The 14,260-nt window shown below is 37.7% G+C and overlaps 1 protein-coding gene across 1 annotated transcript in view; it reads left to right on the top strand.

Moving 5' to 3' along the window:
* Positions 1 to 14,260, top strand: part of OTOG (otogelin) — a 94,754-nt gene that overhangs the window by 3,697 nt on the left and 76,797 nt on the right. The window contains exons 3-13 of the mRNA XM_048308285.1: positions 4,884 to 4,976; positions 5,202 to 5,356; positions 5,754 to 5,872; positions 6,249 to 6,454; positions 8,013 to 8,143; positions 9,064 to 9,170; positions 10,086 to 10,195; positions 10,982 to 11,107; positions 12,258 to 12,366; positions 13,201 to 13,247; positions 13,763 to 13,908. Of these exons, the coding sequence (XP_048164242.1) occupies positions 4,884 to 4,976; positions 5,202 to 5,356; positions 5,754 to 5,872; positions 6,249 to 6,454; positions 8,013 to 8,143; positions 9,064 to 9,170; positions 10,086 to 10,195; positions 10,982 to 11,107; positions 12,258 to 12,366; positions 13,201 to 13,247; positions 13,763 to 13,908 (1,349 nt within the window). The remainder of the gene's footprint in view (positions 1 to 4,883; positions 4,977 to 5,201; positions 5,357 to 5,753; positions 5,873 to 6,248; positions 6,455 to 8,012; positions 8,144 to 9,063; positions 9,171 to 10,085; positions 10,196 to 10,981; positions 11,108 to 12,257; positions 12,367 to 13,200; positions 13,248 to 13,762; positions 13,909 to 14,260) is intronic.

The raw sequence follows: 14,260 nt of genomic DNA, 5'->3' as shown, positions 1-14,260 counted from the left end.
AGATAAGTTCTGTGTTAGTTTCTTGTAGCCAGGGAACTTGGGATTTGAAATGTTTATCAGAAAAATTGGCGAAGTTAACAGGTAGTTTACATAGCTGTTAAACTTTCTTCCACACAAATATTTTTCAGGCATAATTAAAAAACAACAAACAAATGTAAAAAACCCCAAACAGAAAACTCCTGAGCTAAAGCATTAAGAACCTGGGACGGGCAAACCAAATTATTTCTGGAGGTGTTCAGGCTGCGGCTGAGAATTTCTAACATTCTAAATGCTACAAATTCTCTGGTGTTGAAATGCTGTAGCAGGCACGAGACACTGTTACCACAGAAAATGCTTGTCCCTTGCAATGTGTGCTTGAGAACTGATTTCAGGAGGTGTACCAGAGCAGAAAATATGTGGCTAACTGGAAGGCTCTTGGAACTGAAGGGCTAAAATTACATCCTACTCACTCACCTCAGAATCCCAAAGAGGTAAATTTGACATGCTAGAGCAATGAGGTACTTGGCCTTGGGCTGTATTGCATCCTGCTGAAGCCTGTATGCTGGGGAAAACCTGCAGGCAGGTGCTTTCAAGGACTATGAAGCTGAAGGGTAAAAAATAACACAAGAAATACTGGTTGTATTAATTCTCCCCTAGCTGAAGGAATACTGAAAGCTTGCACCTAGAGAAATGTGCAGAGGAAATTATGCAGAGTTACAAAATACAGAATTTCAAGGTTGTTGACTGCAAAAATTTAAATATTACATTTTAAGCACAACTGCTGCTTTTTTATGTGTGGCTCTAGATCTAATTGAAGTTTCTTGCAAATTCTTATCCTGATCTGCTTTGCTTTTTCACCTTTCCATTCAAGAATAAAATTTGTTGATTTTTAAATAATTCATAATTATAATACTTTGATTACCTTCAGACTCTTCAAGTGAACTACTCTTCAACTCTTGCATAGAACTTTTAAAATGTGTGATTTTTAAAGGATTCTGAAAAATATGATTCCTGTCTATTTCTGTAAATGACTCCAAGTCTCTAAAACTGTTTGGGTAAAAGTTGATATCTAGGCAGAATCATAAGAACTGAGGGCATGGGCTGGACCTTGTATCTGTCTTGCTTAAGCAAAAATTTATCACTTCAGATCTCTTAATTAATCTTTCGTTCTTAAACTTTTCTGTCCAAGTGAATCTAGTAATGAATGTCCTGAAAAGAAACCTTTGTCTACTATTTTGCATTAAGCAATTTTTGTTCATGCTGTGTTTTAAACAGTAGAAAAAATAGTAGCACAAGGAAGTACTAAATGTTTTACTGAAAAATACTCATAGGAAGGTACACATCAGGCGCAAATACTCAAGAATTAATAGTGTACTGGTGATAATGGTATGTTACCTTGAGGTCAAACCTGGGCTTGAGCATCTGTATTCATGTGATAGTTAAAGCAAAAATCAAGAATTTCAAAGTTGATGTGCATGGTAATCTGCACAGTCAGAAGTGTTCTTGAATGAAAGTGAAAAAACTTTAGTTTACATATCTCTTTGATGTAGTATCTTTTGTGTGGAATACATAGAGAAGATTTCTTTGCAGTTACCTCCTTGTGCTCCAAGAGGAGAGCACTTCTGTAGTGACTGTATCTCACTTCATGCTGAAGGGCTCCACACTATATAAATTACTTCTTTTATTCCTGATGAGCATGTCAGATCAGGAGACCAAGTAATGGATGAGCAAGCCAGGACATAGCATTCAATTAGAACTGAAATAAATTCAAGAGATCTTAAGTATTCATTGGAGAAGAAGTAATGTAAGAAAACAGATAAAGCTAAATGTGCACAATATCAGAGATGCAAACCCACTAAATACATTGCATCAATAATAGTATTTCAAAACAAGTATGTATTTTGATGAAGATGCAAGATGCCTTTGAACAGCTGTGATGATGCTACTAAGGAGTGTCTCTGTGTGAAGGTTGGACACTGCTCTGCAGAATCCCTTGTGGGGATGTGCCGATGGGCTGGATTACAGTCACACTTTTTCAATAATGGACTCAAGGCTCTGCTACTGCTCATAGAAGAATTTAAAAGGGGGATGAACTGAAAAGGGGGTCTATGTGCTCAAGGGACTAAAACAGCCCTATCCATGAGGCTGCAGCCTGTTCAGTAATTACCAGGGGGTTAGAGTATTTAAGCTGAGAACAGCAGAGAAGAATTCAGACCTGTGCTGCAAGATGATGCCAAGTCTTCACCTTATTTGATAAAGAAGGAATTTGAGGCTAGTTGCTTCATCACAGCAGTGGTCATGCTATCAGGGTGATTTGCAAGTTCTGGTGGCAACAATGATTGGAAATCCCATTATTAGTTACGTCTAACTAATTATTATTAGTTAAGTCAAATCATGCTGTTTAGGCTTCCCATTTTCTGCTAGAAAAGTCTCACCAGTTTTCAGTTTCAGATTCCAACCCAGTGCACTCAACTGGCGTAATGTCAAAGGGGAAAGAGGAGCTGAGGAGTTTTTAATAGGTGTCACTTTCAGGTAAATGAAGGACAAAATATTCTTCTGTAACTTTCCTAATGTTAGCTTTTACTTAATCTTCATGTATTTTCCCTTTCTGCAAGTATTAAAATTTCTCGCATTTCTAGGGGAGATATAAACTTTTGATGTGGTCATCTGTGTTATCTTACTTGGAGAGGTCATATTCCTTTAACGACAAAGATTAGAATGAACCCCTTGTTACAGGATATTTTTTCAGAATTCTTTAGGAGGTATTTCTGTGTTAATGGAGCAGAATTGCATGATTAAAGGAGGTCACATTTACAGTAGTAGGAGTGCTAAATGTGATCTGAAACAATGCTGCTTTCCTCATTACCTTCTTAAGGATAACTAATGTTTGCACACACAACTGTTCTATGCAGTGTAAGGAAAGACAGTTTACAGTGGTGTAAAAAGGGATATAAAATACAACAACTAAGATTGTCATACTTTCTTAGAATCGTAACACACAGAAGAGGTCTTTATAAAGAGGAAAATGCTCATGATTGAGTCATTTGGTTTTTGATTCAGATTTGACTAATACCCTTTCTCTCTAAAAGAGAGCCAGGGAGATCCTTCCCAGTGACAGCAAGGGTCCCCAGGTCAGCTGACTGTTTGCACAATCTGAACAAACATGGCTTGAAGCAGGTTACCTGAGCCATGCTTAGAATGGAATCATTCAACCCAGAACATCAAAAGGGGGCTAACTTCCTCTACAGCTCAGAGGAACATGACTTGCAGCCTAATAGCATGTTATTGTAACTGGGCAGGCAACAGGGCATAATCTTAGAGAAGCAAAGAACAGAGACCAGGGCTCTGGTTACACAGGTCTCACAACACTCAAGATGAAAGAGATCAATGTCTGCCTCTCTTGACAAGAGGAACAGGCTTTTGCATTATTGACAAGATTGGTCACTGTGAGCATGTAAATGAGATGGCTCAGTCACTGTAAGTAGGGACCTTTCGGCATGCTGCTTGCATTATTTTTATTGACCTCACACTGGCCAGGCAGGGAAAAGAGCTGGATAGTTGGGCTAGCAGGCAAAGAAGCATTGCCTTTTACTTTGTCTACCTGCCTTGTTCTTTTGAACATGGCTTTTATTTTTTATTTGTTGGTGGGTAAGAGAGTGCTTGTTGAAACCAAGGGAATCAAAATTAATTGTTTGGATATTTTGAAAGTCTTTAAATAATTAGTTAGTATTTATAATGGGATTGCAAATGGAAATGGTAATGGCTTGAAGTTGAAAGGGAGTAAGTTTAGATAAGATACTAATAAGAAATTATTTGCTATAAAGGTGGTGAGACACTAGAATAGTTGCTAACAGAAGGAGAGGATGCACCATCCTTGGGAGTGTTCAAGGCCAGGAGGGATGGGGCATTGAGAGACCTGGTCTCGTGGGATTGGTTGCTTTTTTAAGCTACCAAAGAATTAGAGATGATCTTTAAGGTCCCTTCCAACCCGAATCATTCTATGACTATTTTTCAAGAATGATGTATTTGTAAAGATAAAGAAAAGACCGGTTTCTTCTGAGCAGCTTGTCTGCTTTCTGCAGCTAAAGCAATCTCAGTGTGTATTCTAAAGTACAAAAACTACTATGATGGCATACTAGTAAATTATTAAAATTAAAATAATTTCCTAAACAGACTTTATAGGAGCAAATATTAGCAAAATAAGTAAATGGATCACAATTGTTAAAAAAAGATTTAATCACAAAGTTTAAATTTAGTAACAGCAAACTTTGTTTCTGCTTGTGTGTCTTTTTCTTTAGACTGTGAAAACTTTTGTTGTATTTTGATATGGATCTTCCCAGGGAAAATAGGAATTAAAAAACCCATCACCTCCCTCCCCCAAACCCAAAACTGTCAATTGCAGGGATCTGTGTCTTTATGCGAAATGTTCGTGGTTGGTGTACTTGGAAACTGTAAGGTGGAAGGAGGGCAACAGGTAAAGAGACACATCTGGGTTTGGAACATCTGTATTTCTAAGGCAGTCTGCTCTCATCCTGGCAGAGCTTACCAACAGGGTGTTACTCATGGAAGGATACAGGCACTGGGCTTCTTCGTGGCGCAGTACTTGTTCACTTCCTCTATTCATTACTTAGAGGACTGAAAACATGTCAGACTAACAGATGTCCCAGACATTTTGATTTTGCTTCTCTAAATGTGCAGTAGATTTATTAATCTGGCTGTATAACTTGAGTTGAAGCTATCACAGTGGGTTTCCTTTTTGTTGGGCTGGTTGAATTCTCAGGGACACTAATGCTAAGTTAGCAACTCCTGTCATTCTCAGAGTTACATTCCATGAAAGAACTTGGTCTTAAGAAAGAAAACTATCATAATTTATTTTTTACATGCCTTGATTTTTTTCCACTCAGATTCAATTACATGTTTTAATGGAGGTGAGTGTGTCTACAGAGAGCTGTGCAACTGCAGTCGATTTAATGCGACGGGACCGAGATGCCAGACAGGTGTGTAAAGAGAGAACTCTGACTGGGTTTCTGGGATTGCACTCGTGCTCCCACTGCTGCAATGACTACTCTCTGCCTAAAGGTTGCCTTCATGCTGTAGCATTTTCTCCATCCTTTCTTTTATGTCATTATATTTCACAGCATGTTGGCATGCACTGCCCCATCTCAACTCCTGTTTGTATCAAAAAACCAGTGCTATGTCTCAAGTGACTCTCCTTTTGTTAGTGTATAACACAGGTGCTGAAAGAGATCATATATGCAGGACATGGGGCCAATATAATTTTGAAACTTTTGATGGACTCTATTATTACTTTTCCGGGAAATCCACATATGCCCTTGTGAGACACGCTGAGTTAGATGAACAGAGCTTTTCCATACAGGTAGGGAATGGTATTTCTACATTCCTTTGAACTGTTTGAGCATGCTAATAATGTATTAATTTTAAGAGATTAAAAATAACTTGAGATGATAACAGGGGGTTGTATCATGTAACCTATATGTGATTTTAACATGATGTGGACTACCAGTTATGATAGTGTAAAATGTAAACAGCTGGAATAAAGACTCTGTGTCCTTCCAAAGACTGCTTTGTTCACTCAAAGCTGTGAAAAGACCACTCCATGACCATGGCTCTGAAAACACCACTCAGTTTTTTCCACAAGAGGGGGACCAAACTTCTTGTTCCCATGCTGAATGCAGATTTGGTGGTATTAGTTCTGTTACTGTGAATTACAAAGAATTTGATTAAAACGTTGACTTTGTGATTTTATTTGGCAGGTGAATAATGATCCTGAATGCCATTCTTCTCCTTATTCCTGCAAAAGGTCCATTAGTTTATTCTTTTCTGGAGATGAACAGATAAAGATGAGCAGTGAAGTCACCTATAAAGGATTTGGGTAATTGCAGTCATGCTTCTAATGCTGTAGTTACATTGGAGTTAATATCATGGTACCATTTTGATAACAGAGATGTAAACTTATTCCTTGGTAGGCTGAAAAAGCACCCAGACCACAGCTGCAACATTTACCCTCCATTTATTGAGTAGTGTCTGAGGAAGGTGATATCTAAATCAGTGATATATAGAATTAAGTATAATCATTGGCATTCATGATTTTTGCTGTTATTTGCAAATTCATGTGGTTTAGTGGAGTTACTCAGTATTTCCATCAGGGATTTTCAGTTGTATGAGGAAGTCATTACATCAGCAAGTAATTTATTTTTAATGGTTACATTTTCTAATGTAATACTATTTTTGGTTCTGTGTCATTCCAGAGTACAACTACCTTATGTTATTGGAAACTTACACATCCAGAAGCTAGCTGGATACTTCCTAGTCAGGCACCAGTATGCCTTTACTCTGGCTTGGGATGGTGCATCTGCAGTGTACATTAAAATGGCGCCAGAGTACCTGGGCAAAACCCACGGACTGTGTGGAAACAATAATGCTGTTCTGCAGGATGATCTGGAAACCAGTTATGGTGAGTATTTAAGGTACTTCCTGCTCTGTAATGTGGTGGGTTTATTTTTCAGGTGAGCTAAATGTTACTTAGTATTTAGTTGTAATGCTGATTGAATTTAAGATGGGTGATTTTTGAAATGGAAAATATGATACGGAAATACTTCTGCTAAGTGATATTTGGTGAAGAGAGCAAGTTTCAATATAGATGGGGCTGTAGGGAGGAAGATCTTAAAGCTGTCTTACTCAATTACCTACAGTGGTATTTGTGCTCCAGTTTCCTGGGACCTGAAAGGTAAAGTCTGTTTTTAAATGTTCACCGCCCTTTTAGAAATTTTCCAGCCTGTGCAAGCCTGAGGTATTGCTATTGGAAATAAATCAATAATTAATAAATCAAATGAATGAAAACTGTCAAATCCTGTTTGATCTGGCATTTCATTTCTGTTAACGCTTTCAGAATTAACCAGTGATCCTTCAACGTCAACTTCAGACACTTCTGAAAGTCTTGGATTTCAGTAAATAGTGAGTGAAGATATCTGTGAAATGAGAAAAAAAAAAAAAGCAGGGAAAAAATCAGGTCCCCTAAAAGTATCTCAAGTTAGGCTGTAAAAACTTCTGGAAATCATTGTTTTGGGCTGTTTAACTGTTGGCTCCTCTTCTTGAGGATATTTCTGTAGAGCACTACTTCAAAGCTCAGAGAGTGAGTGTGGTTTCCTCTGTTGTTTATGCCTTCCACGCAGTTCCAGAAAGCACCAGCCCTGCTCTGTTAGCAGTTATTACCCCCATTAATACTTTGCTCACTAAATCAAGTTGTTTATATTAATACCACGATCAAGGGGTCATTTCCCCAGAGACTTTCCTTTCCCCTCTCACCTTTCTCAGTGTATCAGTCCCTTAAAGCTGCGTTTGTAGCACAAGTGAATTCACTGTGCACGAGCTTTATCCACTTAGCTTGGGGAGCAGTAGTAATAAAGGTGTGGTAAGATATGCCTGTGTAGGCAATCCAAGAAGTAATCAATGTCTCCACCTGTCCAAGGTGGATGATGATAATGATGATGATGATAATAATGATGGATTAGTTGGTGTAACCCTAGTATGGACATTGCTACTTAAATAAAAGAGTCACACCCATGTTTGGCTAATTCAAACAATCATTTTGTACCATTGCAGTGACTCAGGAATGCCTCATATTTCTTGAGTTTTAGACTCCCCATTGGGAATTGTCTGTAAAGTGACAGCATAGACCTATGTCTATACAATTTATTAAAGCTTTTGTTTCCTTTATTCCATTGATGACTAAGGCAGGTGTAGTCCTTCTCCCTTAAAGCCCTTCCTTGCCTGAGTAAGGTACTTTCTGCTGTCCTAAAGCCCACCTCTGTAGTTCCTTTTAAAAGTATTTTTTGCTTCTTGAAAGGACCAGATTGATTTCAGCTTATTCACTTAGTAGTAAGAAGGGTTAGGTGTTCTATTCTTGATGTGCTTTGATTATTGAAACGTTTCCCTGGGAAACCCTATAGAAACACTGTTGTTCTGCCAAGTCACTGTGTGACTCTGTGTGTGTGTGTGTGTGTCTTGTCTAGGAAAACTGACAGATGATGTAACAGAATTCGTAGAGAGCTGGCAGGAAAATCCTCCACAAGGAACACCTGATTGGGATAAATCTCTTCTCAATGAACCACCGTGCCTGACACAAAGCCATGAATCTCTGCAGGTTTGGATCAACATTGATCAACATTTGGATCAACATTGATCAATTTTGATCAACATTTGGGTTATTGGCATAGTTGGTGATTTTAATTGGAGCAAGAGTTTGACTTAATTTGAATGTTCAGTGAATAATTTGACAACTTTTAAGCCATGAAGGAGACTGGAAATATTTGCACCTTTTTTGGGGAGAGGTGAATTAAAATACTTACTGCATCAGATCTTCCTTTGTCCTGTAATCATTTCCCCTCCACCCTGCTGCCCCTCTTTTCTTCTGAATTTAATTCTTGATCTTTTCAAATGTTATACTGTCTGCATAACAGCCAATAGAAGTGTTTGACTATGAAGCTGAATGAGTGACAAGTTGTAAAATATGGGATTCTTCTAGAACTAGTACACATTCCTTCCCTTTAGGAAGGATAGAAAGAAGCAGGGAAGCAAAACCAGAGCCAGAGCGCAGTTCATTTGCCAGTGCTTAAAAAGACAATTATTGTTGCTTTTTTCCATGACATTGAAGTAATTTTTCCTTTTAATTAGTATTTTCAGGCTATAACCCTTAACTTAAAGTGCTTTGAAACTGAAGCTGATGCCAGCTAGGGTTTATTTCTCTTGCCTTTTACTGTGTAATTTAATTAAAATGAAGGCTTTTTTCAGGTCGTCTTGGCTTAGTTGCAAAATTAACTATGCTCTTTTTGGGGAAGGGATATATTTTACTACCACCGACATGACCTTGGATAAAAGATTCAATGTTATGGAAACTTTGGCATGAAGAGCAAGATGTTGCTTAACACTGCTTCTGTTTGGTGAGAGGAAAGTGATTCCTAGACACAGACAGATGTCTGTTCTGATTTTCCACAGCATTCTATTTTATTCTGCTTATGTTTGTTGTTGAAAACCTCATTACAACAGCTGTCTCTTTCGTTTCAGAGGGCATATGCTCTGTGTAATATCCTGTTACATCCCCCATTTAAACAATGTCATGAGTATGTGAGTCCTCTTTCTTTTATGGCAAGCTGCACAAATGATCTCTGCATGTAAGTGAATGTTTTTGGCTAATTCCAAAGCTATTATAAAAAACCATGGTCCTTTTATCATAAGAATGAATTAAAAATGTTAAATGAACAGATTTGTGGCTTTCTCTGCATGTAAGTTTTTATCTATCATTGTGCTGTTATCTTGCTTTTCTCACTTGTTCTAGTTTTACTGCTGTGGAATGCTGTGGAGTTGTTCCTGTTTTCTTTGGTATAAGGATGGCCAAAGCCAGGCCCAGATATTTTCCTAATGTGTTAGTCTACGTCCCTTGAATATGTCATCTGTTTTGATTCTGAGTGTGAAACATCCTTAGGTGCTTTCTGCCATTCTACAGCCTTTTTAACTATAACAAAAAGTCACAGTGAATGAGCCTGTTTGGCTTCTTCAAGCTGTATGGTAATCTATTGAAAAGAGGAGTTTGATTACTATTTGAACTTACGCTACCATTTCATAACCTGCTATATTGCTGGTCCGAGTGGTTTTGACTAGTTAGATTAAATAAACCAAGGCAGCTCAGAAGATAACTTCCATTTCTTGTACCCTGGTGGCTCACTGGTAGAAATTTTACACTTGCTTCTTCTGACTTCTCTGCAGGATGTTTTTCCTTCTGTAAAAATCAAGACCTTTATTGAAGTGTCCTTATACAGCTGTATCTCTGGCTTTTGTGGATTTATTCAGGAAAATAGTGTCAGGTCTCAAATGTATTAATACTTACATTGATGATCTCTCTTCAAGTGTGGCAGAAAGTTTTTTATCCTTTTAAGACTTTTAACCTAGTCCAACAGCACAATACTTTAGAACATTGTTGAAGTAGATTCAAACAGCATGGTTGGATGCAATGCAGGAGCATTCATGAGGTTATGATTGTATGTTTGAATGGAGATACACAATAATGTCTCATGTTTTATTTGTGTAAGGTCAGCAGCTGATGATGCAACTTGGTGTCGAGCACTCACTGAGTATGCCAGAGCATGTGCCCAGGCAGGAAAGCCACTTCATGGATGGCGTGTGCACTTCCAGCAGTGTGGTAATGCCCATGCTCTTGTACTTGGAAATGCTGCTTGCTCATTGTATTTTGAGAAGGGTGTCCTTCATAGTTTTACTGCTTTGCCATTCTCCAGTTTTGGACTCATCCTTAATGAAGCTCTTAAGTGAGTCAAACTCACTTCAAGGCTACACAAATGCAATGGGTTTCCTCTTTAATATGTGTGATTTGTACCATATTTCTTTAAAGCACTAAGCTTATTACAATGTTGTTCTTTAAGGTAATTCAACCTTTTTATTTATGTGGAGCTGCTCTTTCAAATATTGTCAAAGTCTTCATGGCTTTGTGATACAGAAAATGTGTATCATGAGTGTTAAAAATAAACTTAAATTGCAGTTGCATAAGACTTCATCTTACAAGTCACATAAAGTAAGTTTGAAAGAGGTTACCTAATTTGTTTGCCTGGAACACAGGACCAAAACTGCTTTGTCATCCATGACAGGAGATTTCCCCTGCGGTTCCAAAAAATCTCTGTTAATGGGTGTTCTGACCACTTCTGGTGATGGTCTGAATATCTAAATAGCTCTGCTGAGAGAAAGTGTAATTTAAGATTATTCCTTCTTAATGCACCTTAAATGGAGCGAGTGGGAATATATAAATATGTGTCAGTTCTCTGTGTGTTAGGAAAGCCATTGTTTTAGACAAAGTTTATGTAGAGAATAGATACTCAACTGACTAGCCAGAAGAGAAATACCTGAAAGAAACATGGGCAATCCATTTAAGCCCTTTGGCAGTAGCTCTACTTCTCTGCCTGTTTCTGTATTTCAGCCATTACCTGTGCTGAGCCCTTGACCTACAGTGAATGCATCAACTGCTGCCCTGTTTCCTGTCACCAACAATCACAGTGCATTGGCAGTGAGCTTCACTGCATTGATGGGTGCTACTGCCCAGATGGTGAGTTTTGCTCCTCAAAACTGTATTTGATTCCGTAAAACTTCCAGATTCCTCCCCAAGTTACACCCTATATGACCCGACGAGAATAAAGCATTCCCAGGAGCTCTTTTATAAACTGAGTGCCAACAGAGAGGGGATAACTGACCTTGTTTTCCTAACTGACAAGAGCCTTTTCCTCCCTGTAAAATGTAGGAATGGGTTTCAGCACAGATCCACATTCTAGCAGTAGAGCTGCACAATTTCAGTGAAAGAATGGGGTTTGCTCTGTTGTTACAGGGCAGCCACCCTCCTGATTTTGGTGGTTGCTGAATGGTTTTTTTTGGTAGGGGGAGGATTGTTTTGGTCGCTTGGGTTTATTTTGTTTGGGTTTTTTTCCTGGTTAGAGTGCTTAGGAAAGCTCAAAACCATGACCTAAATAAAACTCATTCCTGTGGCCAGAAACAGGTTTTGATAGCGAGGCTCTTAGACTGTTGTTTCATCCTGGCAAGTGAGGTATTCAGCAGTGTGGCCTGTAGCAAAACTTTGCCCTCATCACCAAAATAGATGTTAATATCCAATGCCTAATAATTAGCTTCTGTTGGCTACATAATTCTGTCTAAAAGGGGACAGAGAAAGTTGTGCCATGGATCTTCAAATCCAGCCTCTTATATGTATATGTCATAAGTTATGCTTTTTATTGTTTGGTAAAGCCTTTTTTGCTTCTGGTTCTCTGATAAGAAAAGAATTATAATAATAATTATAGTAATAATGAAAAAAGGCAAAAAAAATTTCAGTAAAATAAGGACCACAGAGGCAAAGATTTGTAAATGTGTTAAAAAATAAGCCAAAGGTACTCAAAGCAGCACAGCTTGTATATTTGGGTTTGTTATTTTGTGTATGCATGGATTCCTCTCCCTCTCACCTGGTATTAAATACTTGTTATTTGCACTATGTTTAGTGTATCTTGAGAAATTTAGTCACTTGATCCCTGTAATATAGTTTATTTAATATAATTCAAATGCACCCTTTTTTTGGTGAAAATGAGTAACAAATAGTCTAGAGTTTTACTATCATACATGACCATTGTGTTGCTCTTGAATATAATTGTTAGTGCTCTGTCAGCCATTGGCATAGATATTTCAGTTTTTCCTTGTTATTTTATTCCTTCTAGGCTTAATTTATGAAAATGAATTGTGTGTCAAGCCTATGGACTGTCCTTGTGACTACCATGGAAGTTTCTTTGAAATAGGTTCAGTGGTTTATGAAGAATGTAATAACTGGTTAGTAATTTTTCTTTTTGCATTGTGAACCAAATCCCTTAATGATCGTAGGCCTTCCTGAAGGCCCATTTCCCATTATCCCATTTAGAAATGGGATAAACTTGATATGTACTCGTGTTCCTCCATACAAAAATTGTTGTTCTATGTATGTTTTGCAACTAAGGAAAAGATAAACTATTGAGGCATTAATGTGGAAGGAGAGAAAATGACAAATATTGCAGAGAATACTATTAATACTTGGTGCTCTTTTTCGGTTTGAACTCTCCCTTAAAAATAAAAATAATTTAGAATTCAAAATCTTAACAGGAGAACTACTTCGTCTTTGTCTCCTGGTTTTATTGTCTTACTTGGACATAAAGACCCTAATGTAATTGTGACATTAAGCTGCTGTTTTGGAATTTCTTAAGTTAATTTTATAAATTGGAAAAAAAATTTGTAGTACAAGAAAGTGCCTTTTATTGGATCACCTAGACTGAAAAAAGTTGCAGATGTGCAACTTTTTTCCCACAATAATTCTGTCTTTAGAAGTCATAGGATTCAAAGTGCTTGTGCTTATTCTTCTCAATGTTATTAATCCTTAGCTTTTCTAATGGTTATTAAGGAGCTAAAAAGAAACAATAGTGATACTGGATGCATGGATTAAATTTCACGTGATCGTGTCCTCATGACAAGATTCCAGGCATTCTAAAGACTGATAACTCTGTTGTACCCTTTTGTAAGTCTCAAGACACTTGCTGCTCATTCCATAGAGAAGGAATCCATGAAGAACAACTGAGGGACAGCTGGGTATAACTCAGAAAATAAAAGTATGAAAACTTTTTGTTTTGATTTCAGCACTTGCATTGGAGGAAAGTGGATCTGTACAAATCTTACATGTCCAGGTGTGTCAAAGTCTTGAATACTTAACTGTTTGATAACTCAGTTCTTACTTCACGTAAAATAGTACTTTTAGATCTTAATATGGTATTTCACTATGTATTTGCATTTTTATTTCAACCTACACACTCAGATTAAATATTAAAATGGTCTGGCTTATCAGGTAACTGTGTTAATATTTCTGAAAATCAGTCTTACGAGCCACAAATCCAGTACCCATAACATAAGGATGACACACATTATTGCCTCTTTCTGGGGCAGGAGCTGCTCAGGTATCCTGGCCTGGCATCAGGTGGGAACTCCATAACAAAAGCAAGGAAAAGTTGAAGTTCCTAACTGTGTTCCTAACACCTGGTTGTAACATAAATACAATTTTATAAATTAAAGAATGTATCAGAGTGTATGAACTCACCAGTAGTTATAACTGTAGAGCTATTGCTGTGATTAGTACTCTGCCTTTACTACATGCTTACTTATTTATTGTATTATTACTACATGCATTATTTATTATGTTTTTCAGCTGAATGCTCCGTTTCAGGAGACACCCATTTCATGACCTTTGATGGGCGCAAATACACTTTCCAAGCCACCTGCCAATATATTCTGGCAAAGAGCCGCACCTCTGGAATGTTCACCATATCTTTGCAAAATGCTCCTTGTGGACAGGTAAGAGTTGCAGCCTTCTTGTAGTGTTTATATCCTGAAGGGCCTATTAGTGGAGGGGAAAAAAAGCATTTAAAAAGAAAAGCAAGCTACAAGCCTGTGCATGTGTATAGCTGATCCTAAGGGTGCTGTTAAAAGTGGTGTGATACTACTTTGTGTTTGAAAGTTTTTGATGCTGTACACAGAAGTCACCAAATATTTTTGTCTGCCTTACATCCAAGACCTGTTCTTTCATTTGTCTTGTATGGGCATTTCTGAGCATGTATTATAAAACTATGTGTGAGGTATGGAGCACTGGTAAGGTTTTGGCTACAGAGTTTCATTTTTATTACAGTCTTGAAAGGGCTAATAATTT

This window comes from Corvus hawaiiensis, chromosome 6 (genome assembly GCF_020740725.1).
Source record: "Corvus hawaiiensis isolate bCorHaw1 chromosome 6, bCorHaw1.pri.cur, whole genome shotgun sequence".
Lineage (NCBI taxonomy): Eukaryota > Metazoa > Chordata > Aves > Passeriformes > Corvidae > Corvus > Corvus hawaiiensis.
This window is presented reverse-complemented; position numbering and strand designations above follow the sequence as displayed.